Genomic DNA, 19,028 nt, shown 5'->3' with positions numbered 1-19,028 from the left:
TTCCAACTACTTCAGTACAGAAAGAACAAAGAACTCAAAAAGCTTGCTCGATAGAAAACGTATTCGGATGTTTTTAATCCTTTGAGGGCCGAGACTCTTGATCCTGAACTCCCACTCAGGGTCGAAAAATTAAAAAAACAAAAAATTATTTTTTCTTATGAAATGATAGAGAATTTTTTCCCGATGGTAATCACACCAAAAGTATGAAATTTGATGGAAAACTTACAGAATTATGCTCTCACAAAGTTAGTGGTCTTGAAAGATATTTATGCATTGGCAATTTTGTCCACTTTGAGCCCTATTTTCGGCCAATTCCAATGTTCCAGTCAAATAAAATCTTAGCTATTTCGCTAGAACTCCATTTGTTCTATCAGTTGAGTACAAGAAACTGCCCATTTACTGATTTCAACTACCCAGTAAAGTGGTCAGAAATTGGGAATTTGGCCAATTTCACACAAATTTCAAAAGATGCCAATTTCAAAATAGGGTCTAGAATAAGCAAGACAGACATTCCTGGCAGTAAAATAACATTTTCTCTGTTCATTAGTCATGTCTCCAGGCCCTTCTTATATTACTCTTGCTTTCCATTTTGAATTTTTATTCTCACAAAAAAATAGAAGATTTACTGTTATGCAGACTACTGCATTATTGTAAAAATGGTATAAATAATATCAGTGCACTTGTGAAAGAATATTAGACTCACCAGTTGACGTGTATTGGACGTGTGGCGTGATTTGTTTACTCTTGAACATCGGCAAAAATCGAACATTTCCACTACTTTGAGCTCAATTTCAAGGTACAGTGGAACCTCAACTAAAATAGAATAGAAATCCATTACAGAATTTATACACATTCCAGTACAACCATCGACTTCAGTACCAAAACCTCTACCATCCACCTCAGCCCAGTAGGGCCATAGGATAATTCTCCACTCTCTTCACAATCATCGACAAACATGAGTACCCACAATATAAAGTAAGAAATACCTACTATTATTTCTGTTACAGTTATAGCTTTAAGCAGTGAAAACATAATACATCACAACAATGAACTACAATTATATATTCACTTTTACTTTTGTAAGATCTGGATGTCTAAAAAAAAGCTGTATGGGGGGGAAGCTCACATCCTGAATTTTTGCTCGTATCCAGAAACAAAAAATCGACCAAGCGACTGCTTGTATCCTGAAAAACTCGTATGGTGGGTCACTCGTAAGTCGAGGTTTCACTGTACTTTTCATTGTGAAACCAGTCAAAATCATCTCTACGTCTGTAATATATCTTCCATTCTATCAAATGAGATCAAGAAAACGAGAATACAACCATAAATACCATATGAAAATACGCTGCAAAGTCGCTGTTTTAAACCAAAAACACGGTCGGAGGTTTTTTTTCTCATGCAATTCGTGCTGCAGGATTTTTTTTATACTGTGCACACTGACCATGCAGCCCCATTCTTTCATATGTAGACCTACCAGCTTTCTTCCACCAGATTTAAAGGCACTAGATTTTTGGCATATAAGGTAGTAGGTTGGTAGACAGCAACCACCCAGGGAAGTACTACCGTCCTGCCAGATGACTGTGAAACAAAAACCTGTAACTGTTTTGCATGATGGTAGGATTGCTGGTTTCTTTTTCTGTCTCATAAACACGCTAAGATAACAGGGATATCTTGCTACTCCTACTTACACTTTGGTCACACTTCACAGACACGCACATGCATATATATATATACATACATCTAGGTTTTTCTCCTTTTTCTAAATAGCTCTTGTTCTTTTTTATTTCTTCTATTGTCCATGGGGAAGTGGAAAAGAATCTTTCCTCCGTAAGCCATGCGTGTCGTATGAGGCGACTAAAATGCCGGGAGCAATGGGCTAGTAACCCCTTCTCCTGTATACAATTACTAAAAAAGAGAAGAAGAAAAACTTTATAAAACTGGGTTGCTTAAATGTGCGTGGATGTAGTGCGGATGACAAGAAACAGATGATTGCTGATGTTATGAATGAAAAGAAGTTGGATGTCCTGGCCCTAAGCGAAACAAAGCTGAAGGGGGTAGGAGAGTTTCAGTGGGGGGAAATAAATGGGATTAAATCTGGAGTATCTGAGAGAGTTAGAGCAAAGGAAGGGGTAGCAGTAATGTTAAATGATCAGTTATGGAAGGAGAAAAGAGAATATGAATGTGTAAACTCAAGAATTATGTGGATTAAAGTAAAGGTTGGATGCGAGAAGTGGGTCATAATAAGCGTGTATGCACCTGGAGAAGAGAGGAATGCAGAGGAGAGAGAGAGATTTTGGGAGATGTTAAGTGAATGTATAGGAGCCTTTGAACCAAGTGAGAGAGTAATTGTGGTAGGGGACTTGAATGCTAAAGTAGGAGAAACTTTTAGAGAGGGTGTGGTAGGTAAGTTTGGGGTGCCAGGTGTAAATGATAATGGGAGCCCTTTGATTGAACTTTGTATAGAAAGGGGTTTAGTTATAGGTAATACATATTTTAAGAAAAAGAGGATAAATAAGTATACACGATATGATGTAGGGCGAAATGACAGTAGTTTGTTGGATTATGTATTGGTAGATAAAAGACTGTTGAGTAGACTTCAGGATGTACATGTTTATAGAGGGGCCACAGATATATCAGATCACTTTCTAGTTGTAGCTACACTGGGAGTAAAAGGTAGATGGGATACAAGGAGAATAGAAGCATCAGGGAAGAGAGAGGTGAAGGTTTATAAACTAAAAGAGGAGGCAGTTAGGGTAAGATATAAACAGCTATTGGAGGATAGATGGGCTAATGAGAGCATAGGCAATGGGGTCGAAGAGGTATGGGGTAGGTTTAAAAATGTAGTGTTAGAGTGTTCAGCAGAAGTTTGTGGTTACAGGAAAGTGGGTGCAGGAGGGAAGAGGAGCGATTGGTGGAATGATGATGTAAAGAGAGTAGTAAGGGAGAAAAAGTTAGCATATGAGAAGTTTTTACAAAGTAGAAGTGATGCAAGGAGGGAAGAGTATATGGAGAAAAAGAGAGAGGTTAAGAGAGTGGTGAAGCAATGTAAAAAGAGAGCAAATGAGAGAGTGGGTGAGATGTTATCAACAAATTTTGTTGAAAATAAGAAAAAGTTTTGGAGTGAGATTAACAAGTTAAGAAAGCCTAGAGAACAAATTGATTTGTCAGTTAAAAATAGGAGAGGAGAGTTATTAAATGGAGAGTTAGAGGTATTGGGAAGATGGAAGGAATATTTTGAGGAATTGTTAAATGTTGATGAAGATAGGGAAGCTGTGATTTCGTGTATAGGGCAAGGAGGAATAACATCTTGTAGGAGTGAGGAAGAGCCAGTTGTGAGTGTGGGGGAAGTTCGTGAGGCAGTAGGTAAAATGAAAGGGGGTAAGGCAGCCGGGATTGATGGGATAAAGATAGAAATGTTAAAAGCAGGTGGGGATATAGTTTTGGAGTGGTTGGTGCAATTATTTAATAAATGTATGGAAGAGGGTAAGGTACCTAGGGATTGGCAGAGAGCATGCATAGTTCCTTTGTATAAAGGCAAAGGGGATAAAAGAGAGTGCAAAAATTATAGGGGGATAAGTCTGTTGAGTGTACCTGGTAAAGTGTATGGTAGAGTTATAATTGAAAGAATTAAGAGTAAGACGGAGAATAGGATAGCAGATGAACAAGGAGGCTTTAGGAAAGGTAGGGGGTGTGTGGACCAGGTGTTTACAGTGAAACATATAAGTGAACAGTATTTAGATAAGGCTAAAGAGGTCTTTGTGGCATTTATGGATTTGGAAAAGGCGTATGACAGGGTGGATAGGGGGGCAATGTGGCAGATGTTGCAAGTGTATGGTGTAGGAGGTAGGTTACTGAAAGCAGTGAAGAGTTTTTACGAGGATAGTGAGGCTCAAGTTAGAGTATGTAGGAAAGAGGGAAATTTTTTCCCAGTAAAAGTAGGCCTTAGACAAGGATGTGTGATGTCACCGTGGTTGTTTAATATATTTATAGATGGGGTTGTAAGAGAAGTAAATGCGAGGGTCTTGGCAAGAGGCGTGGAGTTAAAAGATAAAGAATCACACACAAAGTGGGAGTTGTCACAGCTGCTCTTTGCTGATGACACTGTGCTCTTGGGAGATTCTGAAGAGAAGTTGCAGAGATTGGTGGATGAATTTGGTAGGGTGTGCAAAAGAAGAAAATTAAAGGTGAATACAGGAAAGAGTAAGGTTATGAGGATAACAAAAAGATTAGGTGATGAAAGATTGAATATCAGATTGGAGGGAGAGAGTATGGAGGAGGTGAACGTATTCAGATATTTGGGAGTGGACGTGTCAGCGGATGGGTCTATGAAAGATGAGGTGAATCATAGAATTGATGAGGGAAAAAGAGTGAGTGGTGCACTTAGGAGTCTGTGGAGACAAAGAACTTTGTCCTTGGAGGCAAAGAGGGGAATGTATGAGAGTATAGTTTTACCAACGCTCTTATATGGGTGTGAAGCGTGGGTGATGAATGTTGCAGCGAGGAGAAGGCTGGAGGCAGTGGAGATGTCATGTCTGAGGGCAATGTGTGGTGTGAATATAATGCAGAGAATTCGTAGTTTGGAAGTTAGGAGGAGGTGCGGGATTACCAAAACTGTTGTCCAGAGGGCTGAGGAAGGGTTGTTGAGGTGGTTCGGACATGTAGAGAGAATGGAGCGAAACAGAATGACTTCAAGAGTGTATCAGTCTGTAGTGGAAGGAAGGCGGGGTAGGGGTCGGCCTAGGAAGGGTTGGAGGGAGGGGGTAAAGGAGGTTTTGTGTGCGAGGGGCTTGGACTTCCAGCAGGCATGCGTGAGCGTGTTTGATAGGAGTGAATGGAGACAAATGGTTTTTAATACTTGACGTGCTGTTGGAGTGTGAGCAAAGTAACATTTATGAAGGGATTCAGGGAAACCGGCAGGCCGGACTTGAGTCCTGGAGATGGGAAGTACAGTGCCTGCACTCTGAAGGAGGGGTGTTAATGTTGCAGTTTAAAAACTGTAGTGTAAAGCACCCTTCTGGCAAGACAGTGATGGAGTGAATGATGGTGAAAGTTTTTCTTTTTCGGGCCACCCTGCCTTGGTGGGAATCGGCCGGTGTGATAATAAAAAAAAAAAAAAAAAGTATGTACTTGACTGACACTGGGTGTTAAGACGTACATGTACATGACCGACCCTCAGAGGGTTAATAGGATGGCAGGAGTTGGTAAATGATTTAGGAATATTAATGTCTGACAACCTAATATTTAGAGAGTGCAATAAAATGTTGGAGAGCACAGTAAAGCAAATGTAAGCAAGGCTAGGAAGTTAACGGGTGGATTATCGGAACATTCAAAAGATGTGGCATTTAGGAATTATATGCTCAACTGTACTATACTTGGGTTTAAAATTCTATTTTATTTTCACATCTTTGAAGGTAAGTGAAATAGTCAAGCTAGAAAATAGACACAATTTACTGCCCATACAGAATCAGTAAAACATTAAAGTTATTGGACCTATGTAAAATCTGTTGGAATGTACTCTGTATAAAAAATAAAAAGGCACAAAAACATGACTGGAACAATACACAAATAACCCACACATAGGAGAAAAAACTCATGATGATATTGTGGTCCGACTTGGACCATTAACTAGTCATACACTAGTTAATGGTCCAAGCCGGACTGAAATGTCATAAGTTCCTTTCTTCTATCTGCAGGTTATTTGTGTACTCTTTCTATGCAAAGAAAACCCTTGAAGGCCAGTCTCATATTTGTACACTGAAATAACAACCTACTGGAGTGAGAGATATAGGAAGTATTATAGAATAAACCCAATAAAAAGCAGGGATCCCAAAAGAAAAGAGAAGTTTCAACATCTGAGGTGCATAACTTTCAACCCTCATCAGCACATACTGTATTGTACAAGGACCTGCATAAGAAATACTGCCTGAAGAATGGCTGAAATCTTAATGAGGAAACTGGGCTATTTGGTAGAATGTGCCTGTTAAGCCAGGTTGTGAATGGTTGTGCATGTCTGTGGGCTATGGGCAGAAATCTCCTGGCTGATTAAGTGGTCACTAGAGAGAACAGAAAACCCTCCAAAAACTTCTTCACAGGTATGGCATTGATTATCATTCTGATAATGTGTGATGAAAAATTTTCTCAACAGTCTTGTACAGCCTCTGTTTCCTGACAGACCTTCAGTGCTGCCCTAAACATACTTAGGTCATCAACATCTTCCCCCGCACACACCACTGTGTTTGACATCATTTGTTTATGTATAACATTTTTTTTTTTTCAACAAGTCGGCCGTCTCCCACCGAGGCAGGGTGACCCAAAAAAGAAAGAAAATCTCCAAAAAGAAAATACTTTCATCATCATTCAACACTTTCACCACACTCACACATTATCACTGTTTTTGCAGAGGTGCTCAGAATACAACAGTTTAGAAGCATACACATATAAAGATACACAACATATCCCTCCAAACTGCCAATATCCCAAACCCCTCCTTTAAAGTACAGGCATTGTACTTCCCATTTCCAGGACTCAAGTCCGACTATATGAAAATAACCGGTTTCTGTGAATCCCTTCACTAAAAATTACCCTGCTCACACTCCAACAGATCGTCAGGTCCCAAGTACCATTCGTCTCCATTCACTCCTATCTAACACGCTCACGCACGTTGCTGGAAGTCCAAGCCCCTCGCCCACAAAACCTCCTTTACCCCCTCTCTCCAACCCTTTCGAGGACGACCCCTACCCCGCCTTCCTTCCCCTATAGATTTATATGTTTTCCATGTCATTCTACTTTGATCCATTCTCTCTAAATGACCAAACCACCTCAACAACCCCTCTTCTGCCCTCTGACTAATACTTTTATTAACTCCACACCTTTTCCTAATTTCCACACTCCGAATTTTCTGCATAATATTTACACCACACATTGCCCTTAAACAGGACATCTCCACTGCCTCCAACCGTCTCCTCGCTGCTGCATTTACCACCCAAGCTTCACACCCATATAAGAGTGTTGGTACTACTATACTTTCATACATTCCCTTCTTTGCCTCCATAGATAACGTTTTTTGACTCCACATATACCTCAACGCACCACTCACCTTTTTTCCCTCATCAATTCTATGATTAACCTCATCCTTCATAAATCCATCCGCCGACACGTCAACTCCCAAGTATCTGAAAACATTCACTTCTTCCATACTCCTCCCCAATTTGATATCCAATTTTTCTTTATCTAAATCATTTGATACCCTCATCACCTTACTCTTTTCTATGTTCACTTTCAACTTTCTACCTTTACACGCATTCCCAAACTCATCCACTAACCTTTGCAATTTTTCTTTAGAATCTCCCATAAGCACAGTATCATCAGCAAAAAGTAACTGTGTCAATTCCCATTTTGAATTTGATTCCCCAAAATTTAATCCCACCCCTCTCCCGAACACCCTAGCATTTACTTCCTTTACAACCCCATCTATAAATATATTAAACAACCATGGTGACATTACACATCCCTGTCTAAGACCTACTTTTACCGGGAAGTAGTCTCCCTCTCTTCTACACGCCCTAACCTGAGCCTCACTATCCTCATAAAAACTCTTTACAGCATTTAGTAACTTACCACATTGCCACATTGCTCCCCTATCCACTCTATCATATGCCTTTTCTAAATCCATAAATGCAATGAAAACTTCCCTACCTTTATCTAAACACTGTTCACATATATGCTTCAATATAAACACTTGATCTACACATCCCCTACCCACTCTAAAACCTCCTTGCTCATCCGCAATCCTACATTCTGTCTTACCTCTAATTCTTTCAATTAGAATAACCCTACCGTACAGTTTTCCTGGTATACTCAGTAAACTTATTCCTCTATAATTTTTACAATCTATTTTGTCCCCCTTCCCTTTATATAAAGGGACTATACATGCTCTCCCCCAATCTCTAGGTACCTTCCCCTCTTTCATACATTTATTAAACAAAAATACCAACCACTCCAACACTATATCCCCCCCTGCTTTTAACATTTCTGTCATGATCCTGTCAGTTCCGGCTGCTTTACCCCCTTTCGTTCTACGTAATGCCTCACACGCCTCCCCCACACTCACATCCTGTTCTACTTCACTCCTAAAAGATGGTATACCTCCCTGTCCAGTGCATGAAATTACCGCCTCCCTTTCTTCGTCGACATTTAAAAGTTCCTCAAAATATTCTCGCCATCTACCCAAAACCTCCATTTCCCCTTCTACTAACTCCCCTACTCTGTTTTTAACTGACAAATCCGTTTGTTCTCTAGGCTTTCTTAACTTGTTTAACTCGCTCCAAAAATTTTTCTTATTTTCATAAAAATTTCTTGACAGTGCCTCTTCCATTCTATCATCTGCTTTCCTTTTGCACTCTCTCATCACTCTCTTCACCTTTCTTTTACTCTCCATATACTCTACTCTTCTTATAAAACTTCTGCTTTGTAAAAACCTCTCATAAGCTAACTTTTTCTCTTTTATCGCAGCCTTTACTTCATCATTCCATCAATCACTCCTCTTTCCTCCTGCACCCACCCCCCTATAACCACAAACTTCTGCCCCACATTCTAATACTGCATTTTTAAAACTATTCCAACCCTCTTCAACCCCTCCCCCCCCACTGCTCATACTTGCACCAGTCCACCTTTCTGCCAGTAGTTGCTTATATCTCACCCGAACTTCCTCCTCCCTTAGTTTATACACTCTCACCTCCCTCTTGTTGCCATTTTCCTCTTTTTCCCATCTAACTGTAGCTACAACTAAATGATGATCCGATATGTCAGTTGCCCCTCTATAAACGTGTACATCCTGGAGCCTACCCATCAACCTTTTATCCACCAATACATAATCTAACAAACTACTTTCATTACGTGCTATATCATACCTTGTAAATTTATTTATCCTCTTCGTCATAAAATATGTATTACTTACTACTAAACCTCTTTCTACACATAGCTCAATTAAAGGCTCCCCATTTTCATTTACCTCTGGCACCTAAAATTTACCTACTACTCCCTCCACAACATTTTTGCCCACTTTAGCATTGAAATCCCCAACCACCATTACTCTTACACTTGGTCCAAACCTCCCCACGCAATCACTCAACATTTCCCAAAATCTCTCTCTCTCCTCTACGCTTCTCTCTTCTCCAGGTGCATATACGCTTACTATAACCCACTTTTCATATCTAACCTTTATTTTACTCCACATAATCCTTGAATTAATACATTTATAGTCCCTCTTTTCCTGCCATAACTTATCCTTCAACATTATTGCTACTCCTTCTTTAGCTCTAACTCTATTTGAAACCCCAGACCTAATCCCATTTATTCCTCTCCACTGAAACTCTCCTACCCCCTTCAGCTTTGTTTCACTTAAAGCCAGGACATTCAGCTTCTTCTCATTCATAACATCCACAGTCAAATGATTTAGATAAAGAAAAATTGGATATCAACTAGGGGAGGAGGAGTATGGAAGAAGTGAATGTTTTCAGATATTTGGGAGTTGACGTGTGAGCGGATGGATTTATAAAGGATGAGGTTAATCATAGAATTGATGAAGGAAAAAAGGTGAGTGGGGTATTGAGGTATATGTGGAGGCAAAAAATGTTATCTATGGAGGCAAAGAAGGGAATGTATGAAAGTATAGTAGTACCAACACTCTTATGTGGGTGTGAAGCTTGTGTTGTAAATGCTGCAGCGAGGAGGCAGTTGGAGGCAGTGGAGATGTCCTGTCTAAGGGCAATGCGTGGTGTAAATATTATGCAGAAAATTCAGAGTGTGGAAATTAGGGGAAGGTGTGGAGTTAATAAAAGTATTAGTCAGAGGGCAGAAGAGGGTTTGTTGAGGTGGTTTGGTCATTTAGAGAGAATGGATCAAAGTAGAATGACATGGAGAGTGTATAAATCTGTAGGGGAAGGAAGGTGGGGTAGGGATTGTCCTCGAAAAGGTTAGAGGGAGGGGGTAAAGGAGGTTTTGTTGGTGAGGGGCTTGGACTTTCAGCAAGCATACATGAGCGTGTTAGATAGTGAATGGAGACGAATGGTATTTGGGATCTGACGAGCTGTTGGAATGTGAGCAGGGTAACATTTAGTGAAGGGATTCAGGGAAAGTGGTTATTTTATATAGCCGGACTTGAGTTTGGAAATGGGAAGTACAATGCCTGCACTTTAAAGGAGGGGTTTAGGATATTGGCAGTTTGGAGGGATATGTTGTGTATCTTTATACGTATATACTTCTAAACTATTATATTCTGAACACCTCTGCAAAAACAGTGATTATGTGTGAGTGAGGTGAAAGAGTTGAATGATGATGAAAGTATTTTCTTTTTGGGGATTTTCTTTCTATTTGGGTCACCCTGCCTTGGTGGGAGACAGCCAACTTGTTGAAAAAAAAAAAATTGGGTGGAACGGATTAATTGGATTTACATTGTTTCTTATGGGAAATATTGCTTTGACTTTAGGCCGTTTCGACTTTAGGCCTAGCTCCTGGAATGGATTACTGCCGAAACTCAGGGTTCCACTGTATTTAATAAAATCCAGCTGTGTGCTGTACTAATTGAAACTTATGTGGATATGAGCTTTTAAAGAAATACTATCAGTGCAAAAATGAGCCATAATAAATCAACTTTGTATTGACTCAAAAAATTGTAATGGGTGGGGGCTTAAACCCATGGTAAGAGATAGTAAATGTGTGTGAAATGTGGATGGAAATTGTAAATATGGCACTGCAGTTGACAGAAGCAGTGAATATTAAAAGGAAACAGAAGCAGCCATTGTTCTTATAAATTTTTTACTAAATTACAGCAGAGCCCCCGTATTCACAGATTCGCTATCAGCAGTTTTAGTATCCATGGCTTACTGTGACCCAAAAATACCTCTTAATTTTGCATAATAATGGCCCCAAAGTGCCAAAGTAGAGAGGTCAGCAGTTCTTCAAAACCCAAGAGAAGCTGTGAAGTGCTTTCCTTCAGTGAAAAAGTGATCATTTTCCACCTATTGTGCCTAATTTATCAGATATGGGGTTCAACTGTATACATTTTTTTTTTACTTGTATGAGAGTCGTGTGCAACATCAAGTCACTTTTAAGGATTTTTTTTTGCCTACCAGATAGGTAAAGTGATTTTAAATAAAGTTAGGTAATATTGTTCACATGTTTCTCTTATACATTTGTCAGTATTTTATACTTTATTTGAAGCACATTTATATATTGCTTTGGTTTTTACATTTAGTATAGTGTATATTGTGATCATGAATGACAGTTACAGTCGTGTTTAAACCACTTCAGATGACTCTGTGTGTGGCTTGCAAGAAGAGGAATACGATGCATCTGTGGCTACACTAAAGTCACTGGCTGACACTCTTGAAGCAGACTGTGTTTTACTCAGAGAAAAGAAGTCCAAGACTGGGACTCAAGGGCAGTTTCTTGTCAGAAAAAAGGCTGATGCTGAAGACTTTATGGAAGTTAGGTGTGCCTAATATAAATTTTGCTTTCATAATTCTGACATTAGCTATTGGGAATTAATTTTTATGTTAAATTAGATGTAACAGGAGGATGTATGAGACCACTAAAAATGTTAATTGCCATACTTCATTATCAGACAGCTTCTTGTACAGTAGTATGCTAATAGTATGTAGTTGCCTTTCTTATTAACCTTTCAATACTCATTACATTCTCTAGGGCTTTATTGTGATTCATATCTCTGCTTATTTTGGCTTATACATTTCCTTCTTTGTGTGGTGGTGACTTAAATTTTATGTTTTTTTGTTGGGAGACTTGTTTTTGACATCTTGTGTTTGGACTTTCTCTTCCTTGATCTCATGGTATGGCAAATGAACATAATGTTTCAACTGCCTTTAAATGTAAGAAACCTTGAAGAAGCACTCAGAACATTGACATGAAATTCAATGCTCAAAATCTTTTGTAGAAAAGGTAATAAATTTCTTTTAAGCCTTTTTATGCATACTACTTGTATTTGTTTGATAGTCAGTTCATAGCTTCCAAACTAAATTTACTGAAGAATGAAAAGATGATTTGTTTCGGGTGTCCGTGACCTCTGTACACAGACATAACACTGTCAAACATTTTGAGCAGTTTTGGAGTGCAATAATTGTACATTAATAATATTGGGTTATGTAACACAAATAAAATAAAAAAAAAAATTAACACTCACGGCATCTCCCACCAAGGTAGGGCGACTTGATAAGAAACACTTTCACCATTATTTACTCTGTCACTGTCTTGCCAGAGGTGCAAAACTGCAAACATCTCCACCCCTTCTTTAGAGTGCAGGCACTATACTTCTCACCTCTAGGACTCAAGGCTGGCTAAGTGGTTGTCCTGAATTCCTTCACAAAATATTTCAGGGTTCACAGTGGTGAAAGGGTTAAAGTCATTTTCAGGAATTCATTGATTTTCACATTGATTGCATAAATATATGTTGATTAGTGAAATTTATCGTTTATGATATGGGATACAACAAAGTTTCTGTAGTGAGTAATGTTGAATTTGTGGGCTGGGCATAGGTTTGATGTTATTCCTTTGATATATTTGTTCTTTACTGGTATAGAGTAGTTATAAGATAGGCCTTGACTGGAAAATTCAGATGGCAGGCAAGTTTAAATTTGTGTGGATACTGGGTGCTAATGAGGGAATTTGTAATTCATGTTGTAGCCTAAGAATTGATGGACATTATTTGTGAATTTGCTGCATTCATTTATGTGAAGATAAATTTGAAAGTTAATGCCCCTAGATGAAAAGTAATACTCTTTGAAAGAAGTATAAATAGTCAGTTTGAGAAACTGGAAGAGAAGCAATTGGTCTTTGATCCGTCAAAGTGACAATATTTTCACTGGTTCAGTAATGGTTGAAATACATTATATGTATCTTAAGGCTTTTACAAGTTGCAAATTGTTAATGCTCTAAAGAAAAAGATAAGCAGTATGGATGTGAATATCAACTAGTGGTAAAGTTTGTGAAAATTTGATAGTGTTCTTTCACTGAAAGCTATTTTCATATTTAATTTTTTGATGCATTTATTGTGTGTGTTCTTCCCTCCCTCCTGCTTACCTACATATTCTGAAGTCCTCCCAAGTTAATTAACAGAATACTCTGTTGTTTTTAATATTTAATGCATGCTATGGAATGGAGGGGGGGTCAGTAGGGTATAATGTACCATTGTACTTGTCATTTCATTAAGAGTGAACAGAGAGTCATGTAAATATTTTTTTTTTTTCAATGAACTGGCCATATTCCACTGAGGCAGGGTGACTAAAAAGAAAAATGAGTTTTTCTTTTTAAATTTAGTAATTTATGCAGGAGAATGGGTTACTTTCCCCTTGCTCCCGATGTAAATAGTTGCTTGTGATTAAAAAGTGTTGTTTAAATTTTATTATGATCTCCTTTATGCATTTCAGAGTGGCAGTAGTTGGAAATGTAGATGCAGGAAAGTCAACTCTGCTGGGTGTCTTGACGCACGGTGAATTGGATAATGGCCGTGGTACTGCACGCATGAAGCTGTTTCGACACAAGCATGAGATGGAGACTGGAAGAACCTCTTCAGTTGGAAATGACATTCTTGGATTTGATAGTCAAGGTAAGCATTTTTACTGAAGAAGTTTATTAATTTAAAAAATTTAACTTTCCTTGAATATGCCACCAGAGGTATTAGGAATGATAGCTAAAAAATCTCAGTAGAAATATTGTAATTAGGGTAATTATTTTGTTAATGATTTCTTGAAGTAATTAGTTGTGCAGGGGTTAGGGGTTGCTCTTGTAATTTCAGGAGTATACCATGCTAGGTTAAAAATTAAAAAAAAAAATAAAAAAAAATAAAATTAAGATTTGGATACAGGGAGTCCTTGATTTACAAATGCTCGAGTTTCAATGATCTACACTTAAGAACAAAATCCAAAACACATAATATTAAGAAAGTAATTGTTTTATGTATTCTGATGTGTATTTATGAACCTGTGTAATGCATTCTGGTAATTATCCTTTGTACAGTACAATCATTTTGCATTTTTGTATTTTATATTTATATAAGGGGTTCTGTGAGCACATTAGATCAGAGTGAGTGGAGGCAAGTGGTTTTTGTGACCTGACATGCTGTTGGAGTGTGAGCAAGGTAACATTTGTGAAGGGATTCAAAGATACTGGTTAGCTGGCCTTGAATCCTGAAGGTGGGAAGTACAGTGTCTACACTCTACAGGAGGGGTGAGGATGTTGGCACAAGATGAATGACGGTGAATGCGATCACTCCTTTTGAGTCACTCTACCAAGGTGGGAGATAGCTGGCGTACATAACAAAAGGGGTTCTTAGTTACAAAGGCTATGTTTGTCAAGAAATGCAACTTGTTCATAAACTGGGGAGTCCCATGTACTTTTTATTTTTATTAATTGTTTTAACCAGCCAAATATTCCTGTTTCCACTTAATTAGGATTAATAATAATAAGTAGGTAGGTAGGTTGGTAGACAGCAACCACCCAGGGAAGTACTACCGTCCTGCCAGATGACTGTGAAACAAAAACCTGTAACTGTTTTGCATGATGGTAGGATTGCTGGTTTCTTTTTCTGTCTCATAAACACGCTAGATAACAGGGATATCTTGCTACTCCTACTTACACTTTGGTCACACTTCACAGACACGCACATGCATATATATATACATACATCTAGGTTTTTCTCCTTTTTCTAAATAGCTCTTGTTCTTCTTTATTTCTTCTATTGTCCATGGGGAAGTGGAAAAGAATCTTTCCTCCGTAAGCCATGCGTGTCGTATGAGGCGACTAAAATGCCGGGAGCAATGGGCTAGTAACCCCTTCTCCTGTAGACATTTACTAAAAAAGAGAAGAAGAAAAACTTTATAAAACTGGGATGCTTAAATGTGCGTGGATGTAGTGCGGATGACAAGAAACAGATGATTGCTGATGTTATGAATGAAAAGAAGTTGGATGTCCTGGCCCTAAGCGAAACAAAGCTGAAGGGGGTAGGAGAGTTTCAGTGGGGGGAAATAAATGGGATTAAATCTGGAGTATCTGAGAGAGTTAGAGCAAAGGAAGGGGTAGCAGTAATGTTAAATGATCAGTTATGGAAGGAGAAAAGAGAATATGAATGTGTAAATTCAAGAATTATGTGGATTAAAGTAAAGGTTGGATGCGAGAAGTGGGTCATAATAAGCGTGTATGCACCTGGAGAAGAGAGGAATGCAGAGGAGAGAGAGAGATTTTGGGAGATGTTAAGTGAATGTATAGGAGCCTTTAAACCAAGTGAGAGAGTAATTGTGGTAGGGGACCTGAATGCTAAAGTAGGAGAAACTTTTAGAGAGGGTGTGGTAGGTAAGTTTGGGGTGCCAGGTGTAAATGATAATGGGAGCCCTTTGATTGAACTTTGTATAGAAAGGGGTTTAGTTATAGGTAATACATATTTTAAGAAAAAGAGGATAAATAAGTATACAAGATATGATGTAGGGCGAAATGACAGTAGTTTGTTGGATTATGTATTGGTAGATAAAAGACTGTTGAGTAGACTTCAGGATGTACATGTTTATAGAGGGGCCACAGATATATCAGATCACTTTCTAGTTGTAGCTACACTGAGAGTAAAAGGTAGATGCGATACAAGGAGAATAGAAGCATCAGGGAAGAGAGAAGTGAAGGTTTATAAACTAAAAGAGGAGGCAGTTAGGGTAAGATATAAACAGCTATTGGAGGATAGATGGGCTAATGAGAGCACAGGCAATGGGGTCGAAGAGGTATGGGGTAGGTTTAAAAATGTAGTGTTAGAGTGTTCAGCAGAAGTTTGTGGTTACAGGAAAGTGGGTGCAGGAGGGAAGAGGAGCGATTGGTGGAATGATGATGTAAAGAGAGTAGTAAGGGAGAAAAAGTTAGCATATGAGAAGTTTTTACAAAGTAGAAGTGATGCAAGGAGGGAAGAGTATATGGAGAAAAAGAGAGAGGTTAAGAGATTGGTGAAGCAATGTAAAAAGAGAGCAAATGAGAGAGTGGGTGAGATGTTATCAACAAATTTTGTTGAAAATAAGAAAAAGTTTTGGAGTGAGATTAACAAGTTAAGAAAGCCTAGAGAACAAATGGATTTGTCAGTTAAAAATACGAGAGGAGAGTTATTAAATGGAGAGTTAGAGGTATTGGGAAGATGGAGGGAATATTTTGAGGAATTGTTAAATGTTGAAGATAGGGAAGCTGTGATTTCGTGTATAGGGCAAGGAGGAATAACATCTTGTAGGAGTGAGGAAGAGCCAGTTGTGAGTGTGGGGGAAGTTCGTGAGGCAGTAGGTAAAATGAAAGGGGGTAAGGCAGCTGGGATTGATGGGATAAAGATAGAAATGTTAAAAGCAGGTGGGGATATAGTTTTGGAGTGGTTGGTGCAATTATTTAATAAATGTATGGAAGAGGGTAAGGTACCTAGGGATTGGCAGAGAGCATGCATAGTTCCTTTGTATAAAGGCAAAGGGGATAAAAGAGAGTGCAAAAATTATAGGGGGATAAGTCTGTTGAGTATACCTGGTAAAGTGTATGGTAGAGTTATAATTGAAAGAATTAAGAGTAAGACGGAAAATAGGATAGCAGATGAACAAGGAGGCTTTAGGAAAGGTAGGGGGTGTGTGGACCAGGTGTTTACAGTGAAACATATAAGTGAACAGTATTTAGATAAGGCTAAAGAGGTCTTTGTGGCATTTATGGATTTGGAAGAGGCGTATGACAGGGTGGATAGGGGGGCAATGTGGCAGATGTTGCAAGTGTATGGTGTAGGAGGTAGGTTACTGAAAGCAGTGAAGAGTTTTTACGAGGATAGTGAGGCTCAAGTTAGAGTATGTAGGAAAGAGGGAAATTTTTTCCCAGTAAAAGTAGGCCTTAGACAAGGATGTGTGATGTCACCGTGGTTGTTTAATATATTTATAGATGGGGTTGTAAGAGAAGTAAATGCGAGGGTCTTGGCAAGAGGCGTGGAGTTAAAAGATAAAGAATCACACACAAAGTGGGAGTTGTCACAGCTGCTCTTTGCTGATGACACTGTGCTCTTGGGAGATTCTGAAGAGAAGTTGCAGAGATTGGTGGATGAATTTGGTAGGGTGTGCAAAAGAAGAAAATTAAAGGTGAATACAGGAAAGAGTAAGGTTATGAGGATAACAAAAAGATTAGGTGATGAAAGATTGAATATCAGATTGGAGGGAGAGAGTATGGAGGAGGTGAACGTATTCAGATATTTGGGAGTGGACGTGTCAGCAGATGGGTCTATGAAAGATGAGGTGAATCATAGAATTGATGAGGGAAAAAGAGTGAGTGGTGCACTTAGGAGTCTGTGGAGACAAAGAACTTTGTCCTTGGAGGCAAAGAGGGGAATGTATGAGAGTATAGTTTTACCAGCGCTCTTATATGGGTGTGAAGCATGGGTGATGAATGTTGCAGCGAGGAGAAGGCTGGAGGCAGTGGAGATGTCATGTCTGAGGGCAATGTGTGGTGTGAATATAATGCAGAGAATTCGTAGTTTGGAAGTTAGGAGAAGGTGCGGGATTACCAAAACTGTTGTCCACAGGGCTGAGGAAGGGTTGTTGAGGTGGTTCGGACATGTAGAGAGAATGGAGCGAAACAGAATGACTTCAAGAGTGTATCAGTCTGTAGTGGAAGGAAGGCGGGGTAGGGGTCGGCCTAGGAAAGGTTGGAGGGAGGGGGTAAAGGAGGTTTTGTGTGCGAGGGGCTTGGACTTCCAGCAGGCATGCGTGAGCGTGTTTGATGGGAGTGAATGGAGACAAATGGTTTTTAATAAATGACGTGCTGTTGGAGTGTGAGCAAAGTAACATTTATGAAGGGATTCAGGGAAACCGGCAGGCCGGACTTGAGTCCTGGAGATGGGAAGTACAGTGCCTGCACTCTGAAGGAGGGGTGTTAATGTTGCAGTTTAAAAACTGTAGTGTAAAGCACCCTTCTGGCAAGACAGTGATGGAGTGAATGATGGTGAAAGTTTTTCTTTTTTGGGCCACCCTGCCTTGGTGGGAATCAGCCAGTGTGATAATAATAAATAATAATTATTTTTAATCCAAATATTCCTGTTTCCACTTTATTAGGATTAATAATAATTAATTACTATTTTTATATAGCCAAACTTGAGTACTGGGAATAGGAAGTACAATGCCTGTACTTTAAAGAAGGGGTTTGGGATATTGGCAGTTGGAGGGATGTGTTATATTTTTTTTTTTTTCAACAAACCGGCCGTATCCCACCAAGGCAGGGTGGCCCAAAAAGAAAAAGGAAAATTTTTCTTTTTAAATTTAGTAATTTGTACAGAAGGGGTTACTAGCCCCTTGCTCCTGGCATTTTAGTCGCCTCTTGCAACATGCATGGCTTATGGAGGAAGAATTCTGTTCCACTTTCCCATGGAGATAAGAGGAAATAAACAAGAACAAGAACTAGAAAGAAAATCCAGAGGGGTGTGTATATACAGTGGAACATCTACTTACGAGTTTAATCCATTCCATGACCTTGCTCGCAACTGGATTTGCTTGTTTGCAGAGTCAATTTTCCTCATTTAAATTAACTGAAATGGAATTAATTCGTTCCAGTGGAATTCCAGGCATGAGAAAATACTTCAATAATTTCCCTAATATCAACTCTACAGCTTATTTATCTATCACAATTCATGTAATATGACATAATAAACAATATTAATAACATAGAAATATGATATATACACTAGAATGAATAAAATACATGTCATTAGGTATGTGGCTAGCGGTGGTGACAGCAGTCATTGTTGTTGGGGTTTATAGGCCCACCACAGCAGCCATTCCTGCTCTTGACTACATGTGTAGAGAACCTAGGATAACCCAAAAAAGTCAGAGTGACTTATAAGTGCTACACTCTTAATGCTTCACTTAATTGCTACACTCTTAATGCTACACTTAATTGCTACACTCTTAATGCTACACTTAATTGCTACACTCTTAATGCTACACTTTGCCACTGCTGCTTCATGTTGTCTGTCACTG

General features: G+C 39.0%; 1 protein-coding gene across 6 annotated transcripts in view; it reads left to right on the top strand.

Annotated features, from left to right (window-relative positions):
• The window catches only part of GTPBP1 (GTP-binding protein 1), a 144,038-nt gene that overhangs the window by 35,450 nt on the left and 89,560 nt on the right, over window positions 1-19,028 (top strand). For all 6 annotated transcript variants that reach the window (XR_011392264.1, XM_070087239.1, XM_070087237.1 and 3 more), the window contains 2 exons: window positions 11,311-11,491; window positions 13,440-13,618. Coding sequence is in view for 5 of the 6 variants with exons in the window: in XM_070087237.1 (XP_069943338.1) it covers window positions 11,311-11,491; window positions 13,440-13,618 (360 nt within the window). In the remaining variant the exon portion in view is untranslated. The remainder of the gene's footprint in view (window positions 1-11,310; window positions 11,492-13,439; window positions 13,619-19,028) is intronic.

This window comes from Cherax quadricarinatus, chromosome 21 (assembly GCF_038502225.1).
Source record: "Cherax quadricarinatus isolate ZL_2023a chromosome 21, ASM3850222v1, whole genome shotgun sequence".
Lineage (NCBI taxonomy): Eukaryota > Metazoa > Arthropoda > Malacostraca > Decapoda > Parastacidae > Cherax > Cherax quadricarinatus.
The sequence above is the reverse complement of the archived record's forward strand: the minus strand, read 5'-3'. Positions and strand labels throughout refer to the sequence as shown.